At 41.1% G+C, this 18,388-nt stretch overlaps 1 protein-coding gene across 2 annotated transcripts in view; it reads left to right on the forward strand.

The window, feature by feature from the left end:
- Positions 1 to 17,494, forward strand: part of LOC123503089 (calcium/calmodulin-dependent protein kinase type IV-like) — a 103,800-nt gene extending 86,306 nt beyond the window's left edge. For both annotated transcript variants that reach the window (XM_045252514.1, XM_045252515.1), the window contains exons 2-7: positions 4,025 to 4,225; positions 7,434 to 7,572; positions 9,082 to 9,208; positions 10,071 to 10,119; positions 13,346 to 13,525; positions 14,299 to 17,494. In XM_045252514.1, the coding sequence (XP_045108449.1) occupies positions 4,025 to 4,225; positions 7,434 to 7,572; positions 9,082 to 9,208; positions 10,071 to 10,119; positions 13,346 to 13,525; positions 14,299 to 15,727 (2,125 nt within the window). In that variant the 3' untranslated portion in view covers positions 15,728 to 17,494. The remainder of the gene's footprint in view (positions 1 to 4,024; positions 4,226 to 7,433; positions 7,573 to 9,081; positions 9,209 to 10,070; positions 10,120 to 13,345; positions 13,526 to 14,298) is intronic.
- Positions 17,495 to 18,388: the final 894 nt, after the last annotated feature.

The following is an 18,388-nucleotide window of genomic DNA, read 5'->3' on the forward strand; positions in this document are numbered from 1 at the left end:
TCACCACCACCACCACCACCACCTTGCGTCATCACATTATCATAATCCAAACAGTCACCAAGTATCATCACCATCACCCTCACCACCATTATTATCATCATTATGGATATCACACCTATTAACTCTCCTCTCTTTCCTCTTCTTCTTCTTCTTCTTCTTCTTCTTCTTCTTCTTCTTCTTCTTCTTCTTCTTCTTCTTCTTCTCTCGCGTCCAGCAGTGAAAGTTTATTCGACCTTGACAACTCCATCGGCATTCTCAGACCAGTTCCTGCAATATCTCTCTCTCTCTCTCTCTCTCTCTCTCTCTCTCTCTCTCTCTCTCTCTCTCTCTCTCTCTCTCTCTCTCTCTCTCAGGTTTTCCAGTTTTGAAACACTTCCTCTTCAGTGTCCTGTGTGTGTGTGTGTGTGTGTGTGTGTGTGTGTGTGTGTGTGTGTGTGTGTTGTGTTGTGTTGTGTTGTGTTGTGTCACTAGAAGAAAGTTTTGTCAGTCATTCTTGTGTTTTCCTTGCTTTCTTTTTCTTTCTTTTTATATTGTATGTAGTGTTGTTATCTCTCTCTCTCTCTCTCTCTCTCTCTCTCTCTCTCTCTCTCTCTCTCTCTCTCTCTCTCTCTCTCTCTCTCTCTCTCTCTCTCTCTCTCTCTCTTTCTCAAGGTCAGGCTAGTCACCTTCCTTGCCCTCTGACTCCCCTGATTAAAAGTTAGTTTGTTGTGATTCCTTTGTGTTCTGTGTGTTTGCTTTGCTAGACAGAGAGAGAGAGAGAGAGAGAGAGAGAGAGAGAGAGAGAGAGAGAGAGAGAGAGAGAGAGAGAGAGAGAGATTATTGGATACAAGTCATTAGTTATTGTTGATTTTGTAACGATGTTTAAAATAGACTAGAGGACGAGGACGAAGAGGAAAGGAGGAGGAGGAGGAGGAGGAGGAGGAGGAGGAGGAGGAAGTGAAGCAAGACGAAGCAAGATAAACAGAGTAACTAGTAACAAACGGAAGTGTCGAACTAACAATGACGCTTCCTTCCCCGTCCTGCTCCTCCTCCTCCTCCTCGTCCTCGTCCTCGTCCTCCTCCTGACGTGGCTCAAATTGCTTCCACTAAATGCAATATTCTAATGAAATTTCCGCTTACTCTTCACTTTGTTTACTTTGAAGCAAGAGTTTTTGATGTAGTTGTAGTAGTGGTTGTCGTAGTAGTAGTAGTAGTAGTAGTAGTAGTAGTGGTAGTAGTTGTTGTTGTTGTTATTTTTGTCACCGTCGTAATCATCATCAGCATCAGCAACATCATCTCCGTACAGAGCTTCCGAAACAAGTGAAGGTTGTGACAAAATTTTACGTGTGTGATTATGTATTTCTTGTGGAAAATCAGACACACACACACACACACACACACACACACACACACACACACACACACACACACACACACACACACACACACACACACACACACACACACACACACACACGAAGGAGCGACTAAATACTATTGCAGTGGTCTTGAGGGAAGGATAGACATGAAGCTCTGGATGTTTTGGAATAAATTAGATAACTTTTTGGGAAATCGAACTTATGTAGAGAGAGAGAGAGAGAGAGAGAGAGAGAGAGAGAGAGAGAGAGAGAGAGAGAGAGAGAGAGAGAGAGAGAGAGTATACGATGATCAACATTTCGGTAATACAAAGACATTATTATTTGAGCAAGACTTTTTTTTTTTTTTTTTTTTTGCTGCAATGTTAAGCTTTTTTTTTTTTTTTTTTTTTTTTTTTTACGAATATTTTGGTGCTCTAAGGAATCAGGGTCTGTGTGTATTGTATCGGATTTAAAGGCCAGACTAATTTTTTCCCCTCACGTCGTTAAGGTCGCCTCGTTCTTTAGCATGAGTGGACCTTCTGTATGTGCTGTTTTGTGCCACCACTGTGCTGCTGTGTCACTTAACTGGTTCGGTATGTGTCCTTTTAAATGTCAGGTGATTTTTTTTCATATTTTCATTTAGGTTACACTACTACTACTACTACTACTACTACTACTACTACTACTACTACTACTACTACTACTACTACTACTACTACACCACCACCACCACCACCACCACCACCACCACCTCACCATTACACACACCTCTTAATACAGTACCTGAACCTGACAAAAGGCACACAAAATTCTATCTTAGCAGCGAACTTTTTAAATTTTTCTCCGGCACCTCATTAGGGTCACGTGTCAGTGGTGGTGGCGGTGATGGTGGCGGCAGTGGTGGTGGTAGTGGTCTCTCAATGTCATGGCGGGACTCAAAAATTTTTCTAAGGCAAGGAAGTGAAAGGTGTACTGAGAAATGGCGTTGCAAGTGGCTGGTCTCAAATCTTAATATGGCTGGGCGTCGTTAGCGGAGATGCGGCGTTGAATATTAAAAGAAGGGCATGGGGAGGAAGAAGAGGAAGGTGGTGGGTGGGGAGGAGGAAGAAGAGGAAGGTAGGGATTTTTTGATATCGAGTTGTGATGGATGGGAAAAAAAATGCAGTGGGTAGGATCTCTCTCTCTCTCTCTCTCTCTCTCTCTCTCTCTCTCTCTCTCTCTCTCTCTCTCTCTCTCTCTCTCTCTCTCTCTTATTTTCTCTTGTTTTTTTCATATTCTTTCTACGTTTTAATTTTTTTTGCAATACTTTCTCCTCGTCTTTTTTTTCGAGGCTAAAAAAAATACTTACTTGCTTCCTGCCTGGTCGTTATTTGATATCGTGGAGGAATAGGAGGAGGAGGAGGAGGAGGAGGAGGAGGAGGAGGAGGAGGAGGAGGAGGAGGAGGAGGAGCAGCAGCAGCAGCCCGAGGACGAGGAAAGCGAGGGCAGCGGAGATCAATACAAGGAATAAACAAGGAAATAACGTGTTTAGTTAATTGTTTACATTACATAGTTCACACACACACACACACACACACACACACACACACACACACACACACACACACACTCTCTCTCTCTCTCTCTCTCTCTCTCTCGGCAAGTGACATCTCGTGAAGGAAGGACATGAGCGGTCATAAGTAAGGAACATAGCGCAGTTTAGCCGCCCGTGCAGAAGCCTTGTGTTGTGTCTTTATATTTGCAAGAATTTGGTTACTTAGGATTTTTAAATGAGAATATATATTTTTTCCTTGATTTTGCAGATGAGAACTTGTGCCTATATATTTTTTTTGAACCTTTTTTTCCTTTTATTATCTCATCATGCACGACTATTTTCAGAGATCGTAAAGGTTATTAGTAGGCTCTCATACTTTCTTTTTTTTTTTTTTACCATTACTGTAGAGTCTTTGTTAAATTGTAACTAGAACTAGAGTCAGAGGATGTCAGGACGTCACTGGAGACATGAAAGCACCTTGAAAATCCAACTACTTTCTCTAAATTCTCTTGAAATCAGCCTAGACTTGGCGCCAGCCCTGAAAATTAAGTGACTTCCTGTACATCCTATATTGAAATTAGGCGAGACGAGGCGCCGAGTTGTCTCAGATAGAAGGATGAGATGGATGCAGTTTCTTTTGGCCTGAATTTATCAACATTACTGTAGAAAATTTCAACTTGCTTCTCATCTCTCTTATCTTTCCAGAATATTATTTTTTTCCTTCTCTGTTTTACCATGAACATTTTTAACATCATCTTATTTTTCTACCAGTTTTCCTTTATTTTTCAACATTACTTGATTGTAACATGCATCTCGTTTTTTTCATTGACTATTTTATTTCTCTACGTTACATTTTCCTCATTTCTTTTTCTTTTCGGAGTTTTCCTTTATTTCTTTCTACGTTTCGAGAATATTGTTAATTTCCTTCTATCCCCATTTTCTTTTCGATGGCTCTATTTTATTTGTGTACGTCATATCCTTTTCTCCCTTAGCTACCGAGAACCTACTTTTTTTCAACATTACTTTATAGATTTTAACATCATCCTATACTCTCATCTTTATTTTTTGTCATTACCATCATTTTTACGTCACCTTCATCCCTATCGTATCTCCATTTGTAACATCTCCCTCACCTCCGTCTCTTTTACTCCAGAGGCAAATTCGCTGCCGTACGCCGTGCCCGTCACCGCGCCACCGGACAAGTTTACGCTGCCAAGTATGTTCGGCGTCGGCGTCTGGAGGGCGAGGCGCGGCATGAGGTGGCCGTCTTACTGCTTGGACTGCGTGACCCACACATCGTTCGTCTCTACAAAGTGTACCAGACCCGCACTGAATACATAATTCTGCTGGAGTTGTGAGTACTGAGGACCTTGTTATTGTTGTTGATGATGCTCGTGTACGTGGAGCATCACGAAAGGCAACTAAAAATATGATAGGACAATAACAAAGGCTCACTGTAGATGTTAAAATTGTGATAAGCTTGTGCATGTTTTTCCTTTCTTTTTTTTTTAATTACTCGAGGAAAGATTGAAGTTTATGCGTGTTTACTGATATGTGTGTGTGTGTGTGTGTGTGTGTGTGTGTGTGTGTGTGTGTGTGTGTGTGTGTGTGTGTGTGTGTGTGTTATTATTATTATTTTTTTTTCAATATGTTGAGTCAGGATGAAACTTGTGTGTGTTTGTGTTTATTCTGATGTATATATGGTTATTTATTGATCTTGTTAATTATCATTATTATCATCATCATCATTATTATTATTATTATTATTATTATTATTATTATTATTATTATTATTATTATCGCTGTGGTTTTAATTTTGACATATGGAGGAGGTTATCCAATGAGAGAGAGAGAGAGAGAGAGAGAGAGAGAGAGAGAGAGAGAGAGATCCTTGTTAAGAGTTGAATACACACCAGCAGTATTTTGATAACATTTTAGGAGGCATGTCGTGAATTCGATAGCTGAAATTAACTGAAAACTTATGCGGGAAAGGAAGGAGTCGCGAATGTATTGTAGATAGTGATAATAATGTAGAGAGAGAGAGAGAGAGAGAGAGAGAGAGAGAGAGAGAGAGAGAGAGAGAGAGAGAGAGAGAGAGAGAGAAGGAAAAAAAGAATAAAAACAAGTCCAAATATTTTTCATAGATATTAACAAAAATAAAAGTAAAGGAAAAGAAGATAAAACGTACATTAACACAAAATATTTTCATAGTGATAAAAACAAACAAAAAATGCAAAAGAAATAAAAGAATACAACATCACAAATATTTTCAGGGATGATTGCATTGTGGGAAAAAGATAACAGTTAAATAAATATATTATGAGTGAGAAGAAAGAACAGAGAGAGAGAGAGAGAGAGAGAGAGAGAGAGAGAGAGAGAGAGAGAGAGAGAGAGAGAGAAATTTGTCTCATTGTTATTTAGACTACCTTATCTAAATTATTTTCTACCTGTTCTCTTTTTATTTCTAACTTCTTTTTTCATAATCCTCCTCCTCCTCCTCCTCCTCCTCCTCCTCCTCCTCCTCCTCCTCCTCCTCCTCCTCCTCCTCCTCCTCCTCCTGTGTGCATACAATTCTTCCCGACGTCATCTTTCAAATATTTCTCTACTCTCCCCCACAAAGTCCCCCTCCATATTTAGTTTTCTTTCTTCCCTTCCACCACCACCACCACCACCACCACCACCACAACCACCACCTACACATCCACTTACCACCTCCAGCTGTTTATTCTGTTTATTTCACTCACTTGTGATTAAAAATGTGCTTGCTTTCTTGTTTCTTTTCCTTCTTTTTTCTTCTTTTTTTCCTTCTTTCTCCGTATTTATTATTTGTTCTCCTTTTCTTTACATTTTCGTTTCGTTTTGCCATACTCATTTTCTCTCTCTCTCTCTCTCTCTCTCTCTCTCTCTCTCTCTCTCTCTCTCTCTCTCTCTCTCTCTCTCTCTCTCTCTCTCTCTCTCTCTAACCACAAATAAACCAGACAAGCAGAGCAAGCAGGGAAGATTGTGAATGAGTGCCTTGAGAGAGAGAGAGAGAGAGAGAGAGAGAGAGAGAGAGAGAGAGAGAGAGAGAGAGAGAGAGAGAGAGAGAGAAGGGTGGGACGAAGGGGAAGGGTGAAGAGGACTCGCACGTGACATGGCCCCCCCCCCTTCCCTCTCTCTGCCATCGCCTGACTGCCTTATGTAGAGAGCCAATCATGGGACAGATGGTCGGGAGTCGTGGCACACCCCCTCCTCAACAAAAAACGTAGCACACATTCTTACACATACCCTTTCCCGTTTTCTTTCCAATTGTGAATAGTTTGACCAAATTAAGATGTTTCGGAAGAGAAGATAAATAAAGTGAGATAAAGAGAATGAATAGATAGATGAGTAAGTGGAGTAGATAAAATGATCACCTGAATAAATAGGTTGAAATGTAGAGGAGTGAATAAAACTAAATAGAAGCAAGAGAGTGAAATAAATATAGCTATAGATTCAAAACACATGTACAAAGTTTAACAGTGTTTTTTTTTCTTTTTATATTTATTCTTTTATACTCTTTTTTTTTCCTTGCTCAATTTCCTCCTTGTCATTTATTTTCTGTTGTTTTTGCTCTCTGTTTACTTTTCGTTTACATTTTTTTTCCTCTCCACATGTTATTTTTCTCTCATTTTCTCCGTTTTCACTGCGGAAATATGGAAGTGTGTTGATGAAAAGAGGAAAGGAGGAGGATGACTGGTAGAAGAGGAGGAGGAGGAGGAGGAGGAACAATTACAGTAGAGGGAGAATTGTTAGTAGAAGAGGAAGTTGAGAGTAGAAAAGAAGGAAGATGAGGAGTAGAAAGGGGGAACAGGAGGAGGAGTGATGGTAGTGTTAATGGAAGAGGAGGAAAAGATGGAAGAGGAGCAAGAGGAAATATAAGGGAAGACTGGAAATAGTAGAAGAGAAGAGGAGAACTGGTGATGGTAGTGGAAGAGAAGGAAGAGGAAGGCTAGAAGTAGTGGAAGAGAGAAGCATGAGTGGTGTTGGTAGTGGTGGTGGTAGTGGTGTTGGTAGTGGTGTGTTGTATCTCACTTCTACACGCACAGAGGGAAACTCACTAAGCAGGCTGGAGTATGCATGTGCAGACCCCTCACGTACTCACCAGGGCGCAGGAGGGTCCCCAACACACACACACACACACACACACACACACACACACACACACACACACACACACACACACACACACACACACACAAGTAGCCAATTACGGAGGTTAAACTCATAAAACTTTCCAAACATTTTTTCTCGCCTACGCCGTAAAGGAAACTCGAAATATATTCTTTACACTTTGAAGATGAGAATGCCAATTTACATATTCATATCCGTAATGAATATCCAAATTTTTACTGGTTCTGTGTGTGTGTGTGTGTGTGTGTGTGTGTGTGTGTGTGTGTGTGTGTGTGTGTGTGTGTGAACTACAAAACACACACAAACACGAGAGAGAGAGAGAGAGAGAGAGAGAGAGAGAGAGAGAGAGAGAGAGAGAGAGAGAGAGGCGCCTGCAGTGTGAATAGCCTAGCACTGTTTTCCCTTGGCAGTGCTGTGGGCGGCGACCTTCAGCGCCTCCTGGATGACGCCGTTTCGCTGCCAGAGAGGGATGTGCGGGTGCTCCTCCAGCAGGTTCTCCGTGGCCTGTCGTTCCTCCACGCTCACAACCTGGCCCATCTAGACATCAAGGTAAGAAGAGAGAGAGAGAGAGAGAGAGAGAGAGAGAGAGAGAGTTATATCACACTTTTGCAACCTTGTGCATCTAGACTAGATATTACATAGAGAGTCGAGTGTTGTAAGAAATTACGTTTGTTTTTCTTATGATTATTGCTTGTTTGTCATTTTCCTGTTTTTTTTTTTTTTTTTCATCCTGGCAGAATTTTGTAGCATAGAAATTTGCATAAAATAACACTTATTTAATTCAGTAGCTTGTAGATGTTGTGGTGTAAAATATTATTGTGGCCTTCTGTGTCAGTCAACTTACGTACTATCTATTTTTCCTATCTTGTTTACTTGTTATCTGTTTACTATCTCCTTTTTTATCTACTTGCATGCCTGCGTGTAGAGCAAGACCTGTTTCTTTGTGTGTATGCGAGTGTGTGCGTGAGGGAATGGATTACCACCACCACCACCACCACAACACACACACACACACACACACATATCTGCGTAAAATAAAACAAACAGCATCCTTTCCTTACCACAGTGAAGCTAATGGATGACGAACACTAACACACTAACTGAACAGAAAGCTTCACAATTCTGCTATAACACTGTACCGTATTCTCTTCCCTTTCGTCATCGCTATTAACTCTTCGCCATTGTTTCTTCCTTCTTTCAACTATTGTGTCCTGTAATCTGTTTTTATCCTCATTTCCTGCCTTTCACTTTTCTCTTTTCCTTCAGTGATTGTGTTATCTGTTATTTTCCATCCTTTCCTCCTTACTACCTTTATACGTATGTTTTGAAATGGTATTACTATTCAGCCTTGCCCTCCTTTCACTCCTTGAATTTTCAGCAGCACTCACTCACCATTTCCTTCGTTTCGTCCTTGTTATGTCTCCTCATCCATGTCCATACATCATTCCCCGCCAATTAGTTCCCTTCCATGCCCCTTCTAAACCCCATTTGTGACGCTTCCCTCTGCCTTTCACTGCTGTATGAGATCTTATCACTCGCTCTTTATATGTACTTCTGTTCTTTTGATAATATGTACAAGTTTCTTTATTTGATTAAACCGTGTAATCTCGAGAGAAAATGAATATTTGCTAATAAATTTTCCCATCCAATAGCATTCTTGTTTATTATCATCTTTATTTAGCCTTCATGTTGTTATCTTGATAAAATATACTAATCAATTTATTTGTTTTCAATTCATAAATATAGACTCTTTACATTATTCAGTCTTTAGTTGTATATATTCTAAAAAAATAATAATTACTCATTCTTAACTTTTCTCTGATTTATTCTTTCTTATTAACCATCATCAGCCTCTATTACACACAAAGGCAAAAAGCACTTCCTAAACCTCTATGCTGCCTGGTCTGCCTGTTGACTTTGTGTGCCTTTTACAATGCAGTATCCCAGACAAGTTCCTCCTCTTATGTTTCCATGTACAGTAATTTTTAGTCTTCCATACCTCCCTTTACACTTGACACAACCACAGCTGCTCACCACACCCATTTCTTGCCCCTGCAGCCCCAGAACCTGGTGATGATGGGCGACTCCCCTGAGGCTGGTGTGAAGCTGGTGGACTTTGGTTTGTCCCGTGTCATCAGCCAGGGCTCAGAAATCACACAGATCATGGGAACGCCAGACTATGTGGGTGAGTGCCTTAAGAGTCTGGTGTACTCTGCCACGCTGAAGTTATCAAGAAGTTTTATATGTAAAGTTATCAAGAAGTTTTATATGCAGGAATGATGGGAAGCCTTATGTGATGAAAACAAGACCCAAGGCTCAGAAATCACACAGAATGCTGTACTGAAGTGCCTTTAGGGTCCAGTATGTTTTGCCAGATCAAAATTAGCTAAGAGTTTTAAAAAATAGAATTTTGGATAGGAATGAGCTTCAGAAACAAGATTTTACTGATTTTATGTGAGGTGAATGATGTATTTTGCCGGGTCACAAGTCACCAGGGACCATTAAGAGACAAGATAAGTTAAGGATAAGGGTGTTAGGTGGATGTAGCTCACTTTGCTTTAGACAGGAACTGCCACCTGTACGCTGCCGAGGTCTTATGCCATTCCTTATGTGTCCATATTTGAAATTGTCAAGTGCAGCATCTTTTCATCAGTATGGCTAACAGAAAGGATTGGGATTGAGTGGAACAAGATTTTCATTAGTAGGTTCATGAGGAGGGTGGATGAATTCATGAGTGGTAGTAGCAGTAGGAGATATGAAGTGGTTATAAGCTGCCTTGTGTGGGTCAGGTGGTGATGTGCAGTGTTCTTATTGTACTCTCAAGTTCTGTGTTCATTTAAAAAATTTTATTTCTATTTATTTGTTCATATTTTTTCATAATTGTTTTATCTAGTTTGTTCTGTCTTGAAAGATTTCCCATAAGTTGATTTAGTTATTCCACTGGTGTTCTTGTTTTCTTCATGCATCAGTAATGGTAACAGATGGACATGTTGATAATAGTGACATCTCTGTGTAACATGTATTTATGGAGACAATTTTTCTTTCAGCTCCTGAAGTGATCAACTATGAACCCATCAGCCTGGCCACCGATATGTGGTGAGTGTACAATGCTGGGTGGGCTGAGTGTGTGTTTGTTGCTCATGGCTCACTTGGGGAATCACTCTCACGTCCTTGGTGTGAATTTGGAGACTGCCAAGATTATTATTGTTTATTGTCAGCTTGCTGTCAAACATTTGATACTCACTACACCAATTACTTGATACTTTTATAAGAGTGATTGCATCTAGTGTGCCTTGTAATGAAAGTACCAAGGTAAAAAGGTAAAAAATACTGTATTGCATGGATGTTGCAATGTTGTGAGTTTTAGAGTGATGGTTTGAGTATCTTGTGGTTTGCAAAAAGAGATGAAAGTCCTGTTTTTTCTAATTAACTTTCCTTGCATTGGTATGTGGCCTTGCTGAGCTGTTTATGTTGCTATTGTTTGTGTCTTCTGCTGGTGAATGGAACTGAAAGACACACTGATTATTATTGTGCCACCAAGATCCAAAGGCCAGTGCTAAGAATAAATTATATGAATAGATAGATATAATAAACACAAAAAGGTGATACTGCTTTATGGAAGAAGCAAATTATAGATAAACATATACGAATATTGGTAATTTTCTAAAGTTTGTCATGTCTTAGCTGGAAGACAGCACTAACCCTCACACACAAGATACAAACATGACACACAACTATAAACTAATGCTGATAAAATTAATAATGTCAGTAAGCTGAATAAAGACAAAAGATTCACACCCTGGCCTTGCTTAGAGTCGAGTAGGAGGAGGATGGGGTGTGGTGAGCATAGGAATGTGTGATGATGAGCAAAAGGCTGTGTGGTGATGAATATAGGCTTGTATAGTGTGGTGAACATTATGGTTGGTGTGTTGGTGATGAGACATGTGTTTCTAGGCTCATTAGCATTATGTTCAGAGCTAGACCACATGGATGACTTCTTTTCTTTTCCATTATTGAGAAAGAATCCTTGTTAAATTATCACTGACAACATCAAAACATCCTGAAGATCTCAACATCATCTACTAGAGGTTGTTAAGAAGTACTGTAGTCAAGATAAGGCAGTGAAACCTTTGTGAGTGTGGCTCCCAGTGAGGCAGGATAAGCAGCAATAAAGCATGTGGTGTTGGTGCAGCCTTGGCATAGATCCTTATCAGCTGCTCCCTCTCTGCAGTTACAATCATCATCTTATTTTCCTGGCTGTCCTCTTTAGAGTAATCTGCTGCTGTTTTACGCGCTGCTCTCGCCTTACTCTGCCTAATGGTTATATTGTTTACCATGAGGAGCTAAACTTATGAGTCACAGAGAGAGAGAATGGGAACAACAGAAGATGTAAGACAGACTGGAGGAGACTTACATTGGCCACTGCCTTACTCTGGGAAAATTGTTACATGATGATACCTAGTGAGAAATTGTATTCATGAATGGTAGTGTTGTAAAAATACAGTATAAGGAAAAGGTCATACAAAATACACATTGTAATAAGAGAGATGTCTGTTGTCTTGACAAGATAGCATGCAGGATGCCAAATGTGGTGAAAAATTGGTGATTATTTAAACATTTTAAGTATGACACATGCATCTCTAAAAGGTCATTAGACTGAGAGCATTCAAGAAAGAGAGGTGTGCTTGTTGACCTTAATAAGCTTTATGTACTTAGTCTCCTGCACTATTGATTGAGAGGTATTGCTGTGAACACCAACATGTGGCACTGCTTTGCTGTGTTCACCGCACTGGCAAGGCAAGGCCACAACAATACCAGTCCCCTTATCTAGTGCCTTTCCTGTGTTGCTGTTCTTTTATTTGATACTCCATCTCTCCATTGCACACACACTAACAATTATGACATTTGATATTCAGGTGTCAGTGTCTTTAACAAGTGACAATCTTATTTGGGCAATTTTGTATCTTAATTTCATTCATGTTTTTGTTAATGACATTTAGATTTCCAGCATGTCTTGATTTCTGATGCATATGAATGTTAGTTACTGATGTAAGACATCTAGCACATTAAATGTCAATGATTTATGCTGCTTGGCATCCTAATGCAACACAATTCCTACCTTTCCTGTCCCTAACTGTTTGACTGCAACTCCTTCCCCTCAAGATGAATGGTGACTGGTGTGTGCTGTGCAAGTTTGGCATTTTGAAAGACACCAGTGATAGCACAAGGCATGAGGGAATAGAATAAATCTTAGTACTTTTATGTTTAGTGTTTTGTGTTCAGTAAAATTATGTTTAGTTCCTCAAATAACAGGTATCATTTCGTCATTAGCAGTCAAACAGTTAATAACTCCTTTCATCATAATGCCTCATTGCCACATCCAGCTCTTCTCAGCCTTACTCTCATTCTGACAAATCCTTCCACACATTTTAACGACGATTTTCTGCTTCACAGTGCTTCACTAAATTCTTTTCTTCAAAATATTGTACATCCCATGCAAATTCTTTTTTTTCTTCCATCCCAATACCAGACATACTCATAGTACAGCTAACTGTTTATCTCCATTATATCTATCATGTAAATTCTTTTCCTCTCAGTGCCTGACATTCTGATACACTTAATTTTTTAGCTTCATAATTTTCTTCAGTTAGGTTGTCAGTTTTCTTTTTTAAATCCTCAACTAGATCCCTTTTTTCTAAATTCCAGATATTCACATGCCAAATTCCTCATGTTTACAATTCTCACAAGCCAGTCTCATTGTATTGGAATGAACATTCTTTGTGGTAATATCAATTTGGTATACTTGTGATCAGGAACCAAGTAATCTTCTAGACTCATTTCCATGTTGTGCTGTGTTTTCTCTCTGACCTGCTGGAAGTCTGCTTACATAACCTGACAGTTGATGAATTCTTTGTTGATGAAAGGAGTCAAGGTTGAGCAAAAATTGTTAGTAAAGTTGAAGGGAGTTACATACTTTTCAAGACTGTACTCTAGATAAGCACATGATTCATTACCTCTATAAGAAATTCTCACCTTGACATCTCTCCTCAAACAAAAAAGATAGACAGATGATTCATTACCTTTAAAGAATTCTCACCTTGACAATTCTCAAAAAAAAAAAAAAAAAAAAAAAAAAAAAAAAAGATAGTTGGATACTTCATTACTACAAAGAATTCTCACCATGACAATTCTCCTCAAACAAGAAAGATAGGCAGATAATTGAATCGTAATTCATTACCTCCACAGATCATTCTCAGCTTCACAATGCTCCTCCAGCCAGCATTCATTTTCCCCACCACCTGACCTGTCCCTTCTGTTGCAGGTCGGTTGGCGTACTGACCTATGTGTTCCTGACGGGATGTACGCCCTTTGGAGGCGACACAGACCAGGAAACCTTTGTCAGCATCACACAGGCAGAGGTGGACTTCCCAGACGATTTGTTTTCTGATATTTCCGAGGAGGCGAAGGACTTCATCTGTGGCCTTCTTGTCAAAAAACCGAGGTGTGTGTGTGTGTGTGCGTGTGTGTGTGTGTGTGTGTGTGTAATTCACTGTTTGATCTGCTGCAATCTCTGACGAGACAGCCATACATTACCCTACGGAACGAGCTCAGAGCTCATTGTTTCCGATCTTCGGATAGGCCTGAGACCAGGCACACACCACACACCGGGACAACAAAGTCACAACTCCTCGATTTACATCCCGTACCTACTCACTCCTAGGTGAACAGGGGCTACATGTGAAAGGAGACACACCCAAATATCTCCACCCGGCCGGGGAATCGAACCCCGGTCATCTGGCTTGTGAAGCCAGCGCTCTAACCACTGAGCTACCGGGCCATGTGTGTGTGTGTGTGTGTGTGTGTGTGTGTGTGTGTGTGTGTGTGTGTGTGTGTGTGTGTGTTTGTTGTTTAACTCATAGTCTTTGGTTAGTGGATGGACGAGTTTATTTTTTGTTCTCTCCCTTTAAAGTAAAATTGAGGCATGTATTTGCAGTGAGCCAAGTAACATGAACATTTTGCCTGACTTCATTAAATACAAGTTTATTTGTTGTATAATGACTTATGAAGTACTTTAGTATTAGATCTATACCTTATTCATGTATGTAGTGGTCAAATCTGTGGAAAAATAAGTTCTTGTATTAAAATCATTGTATCTTGTATGTTAACTGTTGATTTCTTTGTTCATCATTGGTTGGTGTTTGTAAGAAAAAGGACTATGCATAGACACCTGAAGGATGAAAGTCACACAACACTGACCTTCCCTTTGCCTTGCAGTGACAGAATGTCAGTAGATGATTGTCTGACCCACCCTTGGATGACCACTGCCCTCCCGATCTGCCCGGCAATAATCAGCCCATCCCTGGAGGATGAGGAGGAGGAGGAGGAAGAGGAGGACACCACAGCCTACCATGATGGCTATGCCCCCCATACCTACAGTTCCTCCTTTCCAGCCTCCTCGGAACACCTCTACCCTCTACCAGAAAATGACAATGGTGACTCAGCTTACTCCAGTGACTCCAGTAGCAGTCCAACCTTCACCGATGGCTACAGCAGCCTTGTTGTGCCTCCTTTGTGCCACTCCACCATCCCCGAGGAGCAGCAGCACCAGCACAAGCAGCCACAGAAGCAGGCCAGCACATCAGTGGTGGTGCCAACATCCCGGCGGCGAAGGAGCAAAGGGCAGCACCTCAGTGTTGACATGGAGGAGACGCTGCGCTCCCTGCACCACCAGCAGCCCAACCGTGCCCTCAGACGTGCCTCTCTGGTGCTGGATGACACGCGCTACCTCCAGAACACCTCCCACCAGATCCACGACATCATGCGTCCAATGTCAGAGTCCCAGAGGCCCCTTGCAGAGGAGGGCAACATCACCAGGGACTCAGATGTGGACAGCGGTGTGTCTTGTCACGACTGTGAGGAATCCCGCATGGAAAACCAGCGGCTGTGTCACTCTGACTCTTATGACGGAGGAGATGCTGCCAGTGTCATGTCCTGGGATGACTATGCTGACATCAGTGCTGGTCGCAGGTCTTCCCTGACTCAGAATGACCCTACCTCTGTCACCAAGCCCTGGGAGAAACTCTGTAATGGCTCCGTGTCCCGTGCCAAGGACCAACTGAATGTGAAGAAGGTTGTGCCTGTTTTGCCTGAGACACACATCTGCCAGGCAGACTTCAGGGGTTCCAAAGGCGACTTGCGGGATTCCAGGAACAACTTCCACTCATCAAGGTCTGATCTAAGAATCAAGGCTGAGATGCGAGGCTCCAAATCTGACCTGAGGACTTTACCCAAGTCTGGAGTGAGATCCTCAAGGTCTGATCTGAGAGGCTCCATGTCTGATCTCAGGACACCAAAAGAGCTCAGGGGGATGAAGGGGGATTTCAGGAGCTCCAAGAGTGACCTCAGGGCCTCTGGTGACTTCATGGGATCCAAGAGTGACCTCAGGGCCTCTGGTGACTTCAGGGGTTCCAAGTCAGACCTGCGAATGCAGAGGTCGAATCTCACTCTGTCGCGGTGGGAGTTGGCCCATGAGACACTGGACAACAAGTGCCTGCAGGAGGACGACGGCGAGGACGTGATCCGCTATGATGTTACGCTGCCCCGCCGCAAAAACATTAACCGAACAGAACTGGCTCCTTTCATGCGCGGAAACTCTTTACACATGAGTTTTCGCGTTCCCAAACGAAGAGACATGAAAATTTGATGATACCCAAATCCTATTATTGTTCTATACATGTACTTAACATACAATGATGCTAATATGTTCTAGTCATAACTTATACATAGGATGGAAGGTGCATAAAGTGTGCATTGCTGGAAACAAACAAAGCATGCACAAAAAAAGACCATGGAGCCTGAGGGAGAAAAGGATGAGAGCAACGTTGATGTTGATGATGATTGTTGAATATCTTGAAATGACCAAATATAAAGTGAGTACATATGGTAGGTGATGCACTCAAGTCCAAAGGAATAGTCACCAAAGGCCAAGACTAAAGTTACTACTACTAATGTATTTATTAGTACACAAGACACCAATACCTGAGGGGTGGTGGGCATCCTGAAGAAGGCATAAGGCACTCCAGCCTTCAGTGAGGTCCTATATACTGCCGGAACAAACCCAGAGTTACAGTGTCCCAAATGCCTTGCTTCTTTGCTGCTGTCAGCCGCTGAAGCAAGTGCTTTACCAAAATGCATCGTTCTGTTTGCTGTGTTAACCACTTTATCAAGAAAAAAAACTCATGAATGCCGTGCTTCTTTGGCAGACACTGAAGCATTTTTTATGCCTGATTATTTATGGCTGTTGTTATGAATCAGTGAAACATCAAAGACTGTCCTACACACTGTGCTTCATTGACTCTCCCTGGCAGTGAAGCACTAGTATCCAAATGTCCCAAATGCTGTGTAAGTTAGTGAAGCAAGACCACCGATAAAATGCATTGAGCATAAAAGACCCAAGTTAGGATGCAGCTCCCAGATGATGACCACTTGTTGGGTTCCTCTGTGTATGTGAGTGTGTGTGTCTGTGTATGTGTGTGCATCCTGATGTACTGAGGCATTTGTTCATCCCCTCCACAAACCTGTATGAGTGTGTGTGTGTGTGTGTCTGTGTATGTGTGTGGAGGGAGACTGTGGTGGTCTGTGTGGCCACCTGTGGATGCACCTCTCATTACTACTGTTCTGTCACCACTTTAAGGAAGGCACTTCAGACATCCCAAGACATTCCCTTTGTTCTAACATTGCTGTTTTGTTTTTGTGTTCACTGTTGGAGAAAAAGAACTTGATTCTTTTAAGATGTAGTTTCATAGTTTGCCATAGTGGATTTATGGGTGACCAAACTTAGTAAATCCTCAAAATTTGTTAGATTTTCTGTGAAGCAGTGAAAGAGCATACAAATGTGTTGGCATCTGGAACCACACTTAAATGTTTATGTCTCATCTTGATTACCTTCAACATGAATTAATTGTGGTTTCCAAGGGGGTTTTCATGATAGTGATAGTTTAATACAAATTTTATATCATTAATGAAAGGAAAACATCCTTGAGAACCTGACTATGTCTTTAGAAATAATCATGATGAGAGAACACTGTCTCAAGATCCAGCCCTGAGTGGCAGAAAAGCTGATGAACTGAGGCATGTTTGGGGACTCAAAAATCCACTTTCACTGACTTTGGAACTGTCAGTATATGATGTACTATTTATGCTTCTTTGTTCATTAGCATGAGGTGCAAAAGGAGAAGGGAGATGAGGAGATGAAAAGGTGGAGACATGAGGTGGATGTCAGGTGAATGAGGGAGCCTCACTCATGCATTCATTGACATAAGGAAGTAAGTAAATATCATGCAGGTGCTATAACTAGTAAAGTTCTTTCAACTCTATTATATAATATATATTTTTTATCTGTTTTATCATTTATTTATTAGGTTAATTCCAAATAAGTTGTATGGCTTTATTATAAACAAAGAAAGAAATATATTTGCCTGTTTTTTCTCCTCTCTGCAAAATTATCTTGAAAACTGTCTTCAGCAAATATACCTTAACTGACAATGCATGAATGCAGTAAACTCATGACAAAAGGATTGGCTTTTTGGTAAATCATTTTATTATTATTATCATTATTATTATTATTATTATTATTATTATTATTATTATTATTAGCTACCTGCCATCCCTGACTTTCACTTGAAGATCAGCCTTATATTCAGGTGACTGCAGGCCTAAAAAAAAAAGTATTAAAACTATTAAATCATCAACTCTCGGCTCGACTATAGTAGCTACCCATGCATCCAGCACTGGTCTGGTGCTTGTGTTGACGATGCCAAGAGGTGTGAGATGCGCCACCTTGAGGTGTGCGTCCTCGGTTCTGCCTTATGTTTCTTAAAGTTGGTTCACACGTGTCAATATGCGGCTGGAAGTGCTAGCCGCTAGAAGTATTGACAGCCCTGCTAGCCGGAACACGTTCACATACAGTGGCTGGGAAGTATCGGTTGGTTGGCCTAAATATCTTATAAGAAGAGTGTTCATCTTGACAAAAGACTATGCACAATTGCAATCAAATCGAATGACGAAATGCAGCCCATAACGGCTGGCAACTCCAGCCGCATATTGACACGTGAACCCGCCTTTACATTAATCCCAGACCCTCCTAAAGGTATGAAGCACACATTTTCCTAAAAAAAACTGTAGCAATCAGTCGTAGTCTCAGATAGGTTTACTTGACATCTTGCCGTTGTTGCTTCGATGCGTAAAGTCCAGGAATACACGACACGGACCTATTTCTGCAGACAGTCTAGAACAGGGGTTCTCAACCTTTTTATCGTTAAGAACCCCCTGAGTTATAAGACCATCTACCAGTACCCCCAGTATT

This window comes from Portunus trituberculatus, chromosome 13 (genome assembly GCF_017591435.1).
Source record: "Portunus trituberculatus isolate SZX2019 chromosome 13, ASM1759143v1, whole genome shotgun sequence".
NCBI classification, from domain to species: Eukaryota; Metazoa; Arthropoda; class Malacostraca; order Decapoda; family Portunidae; genus Portunus; species Portunus trituberculatus.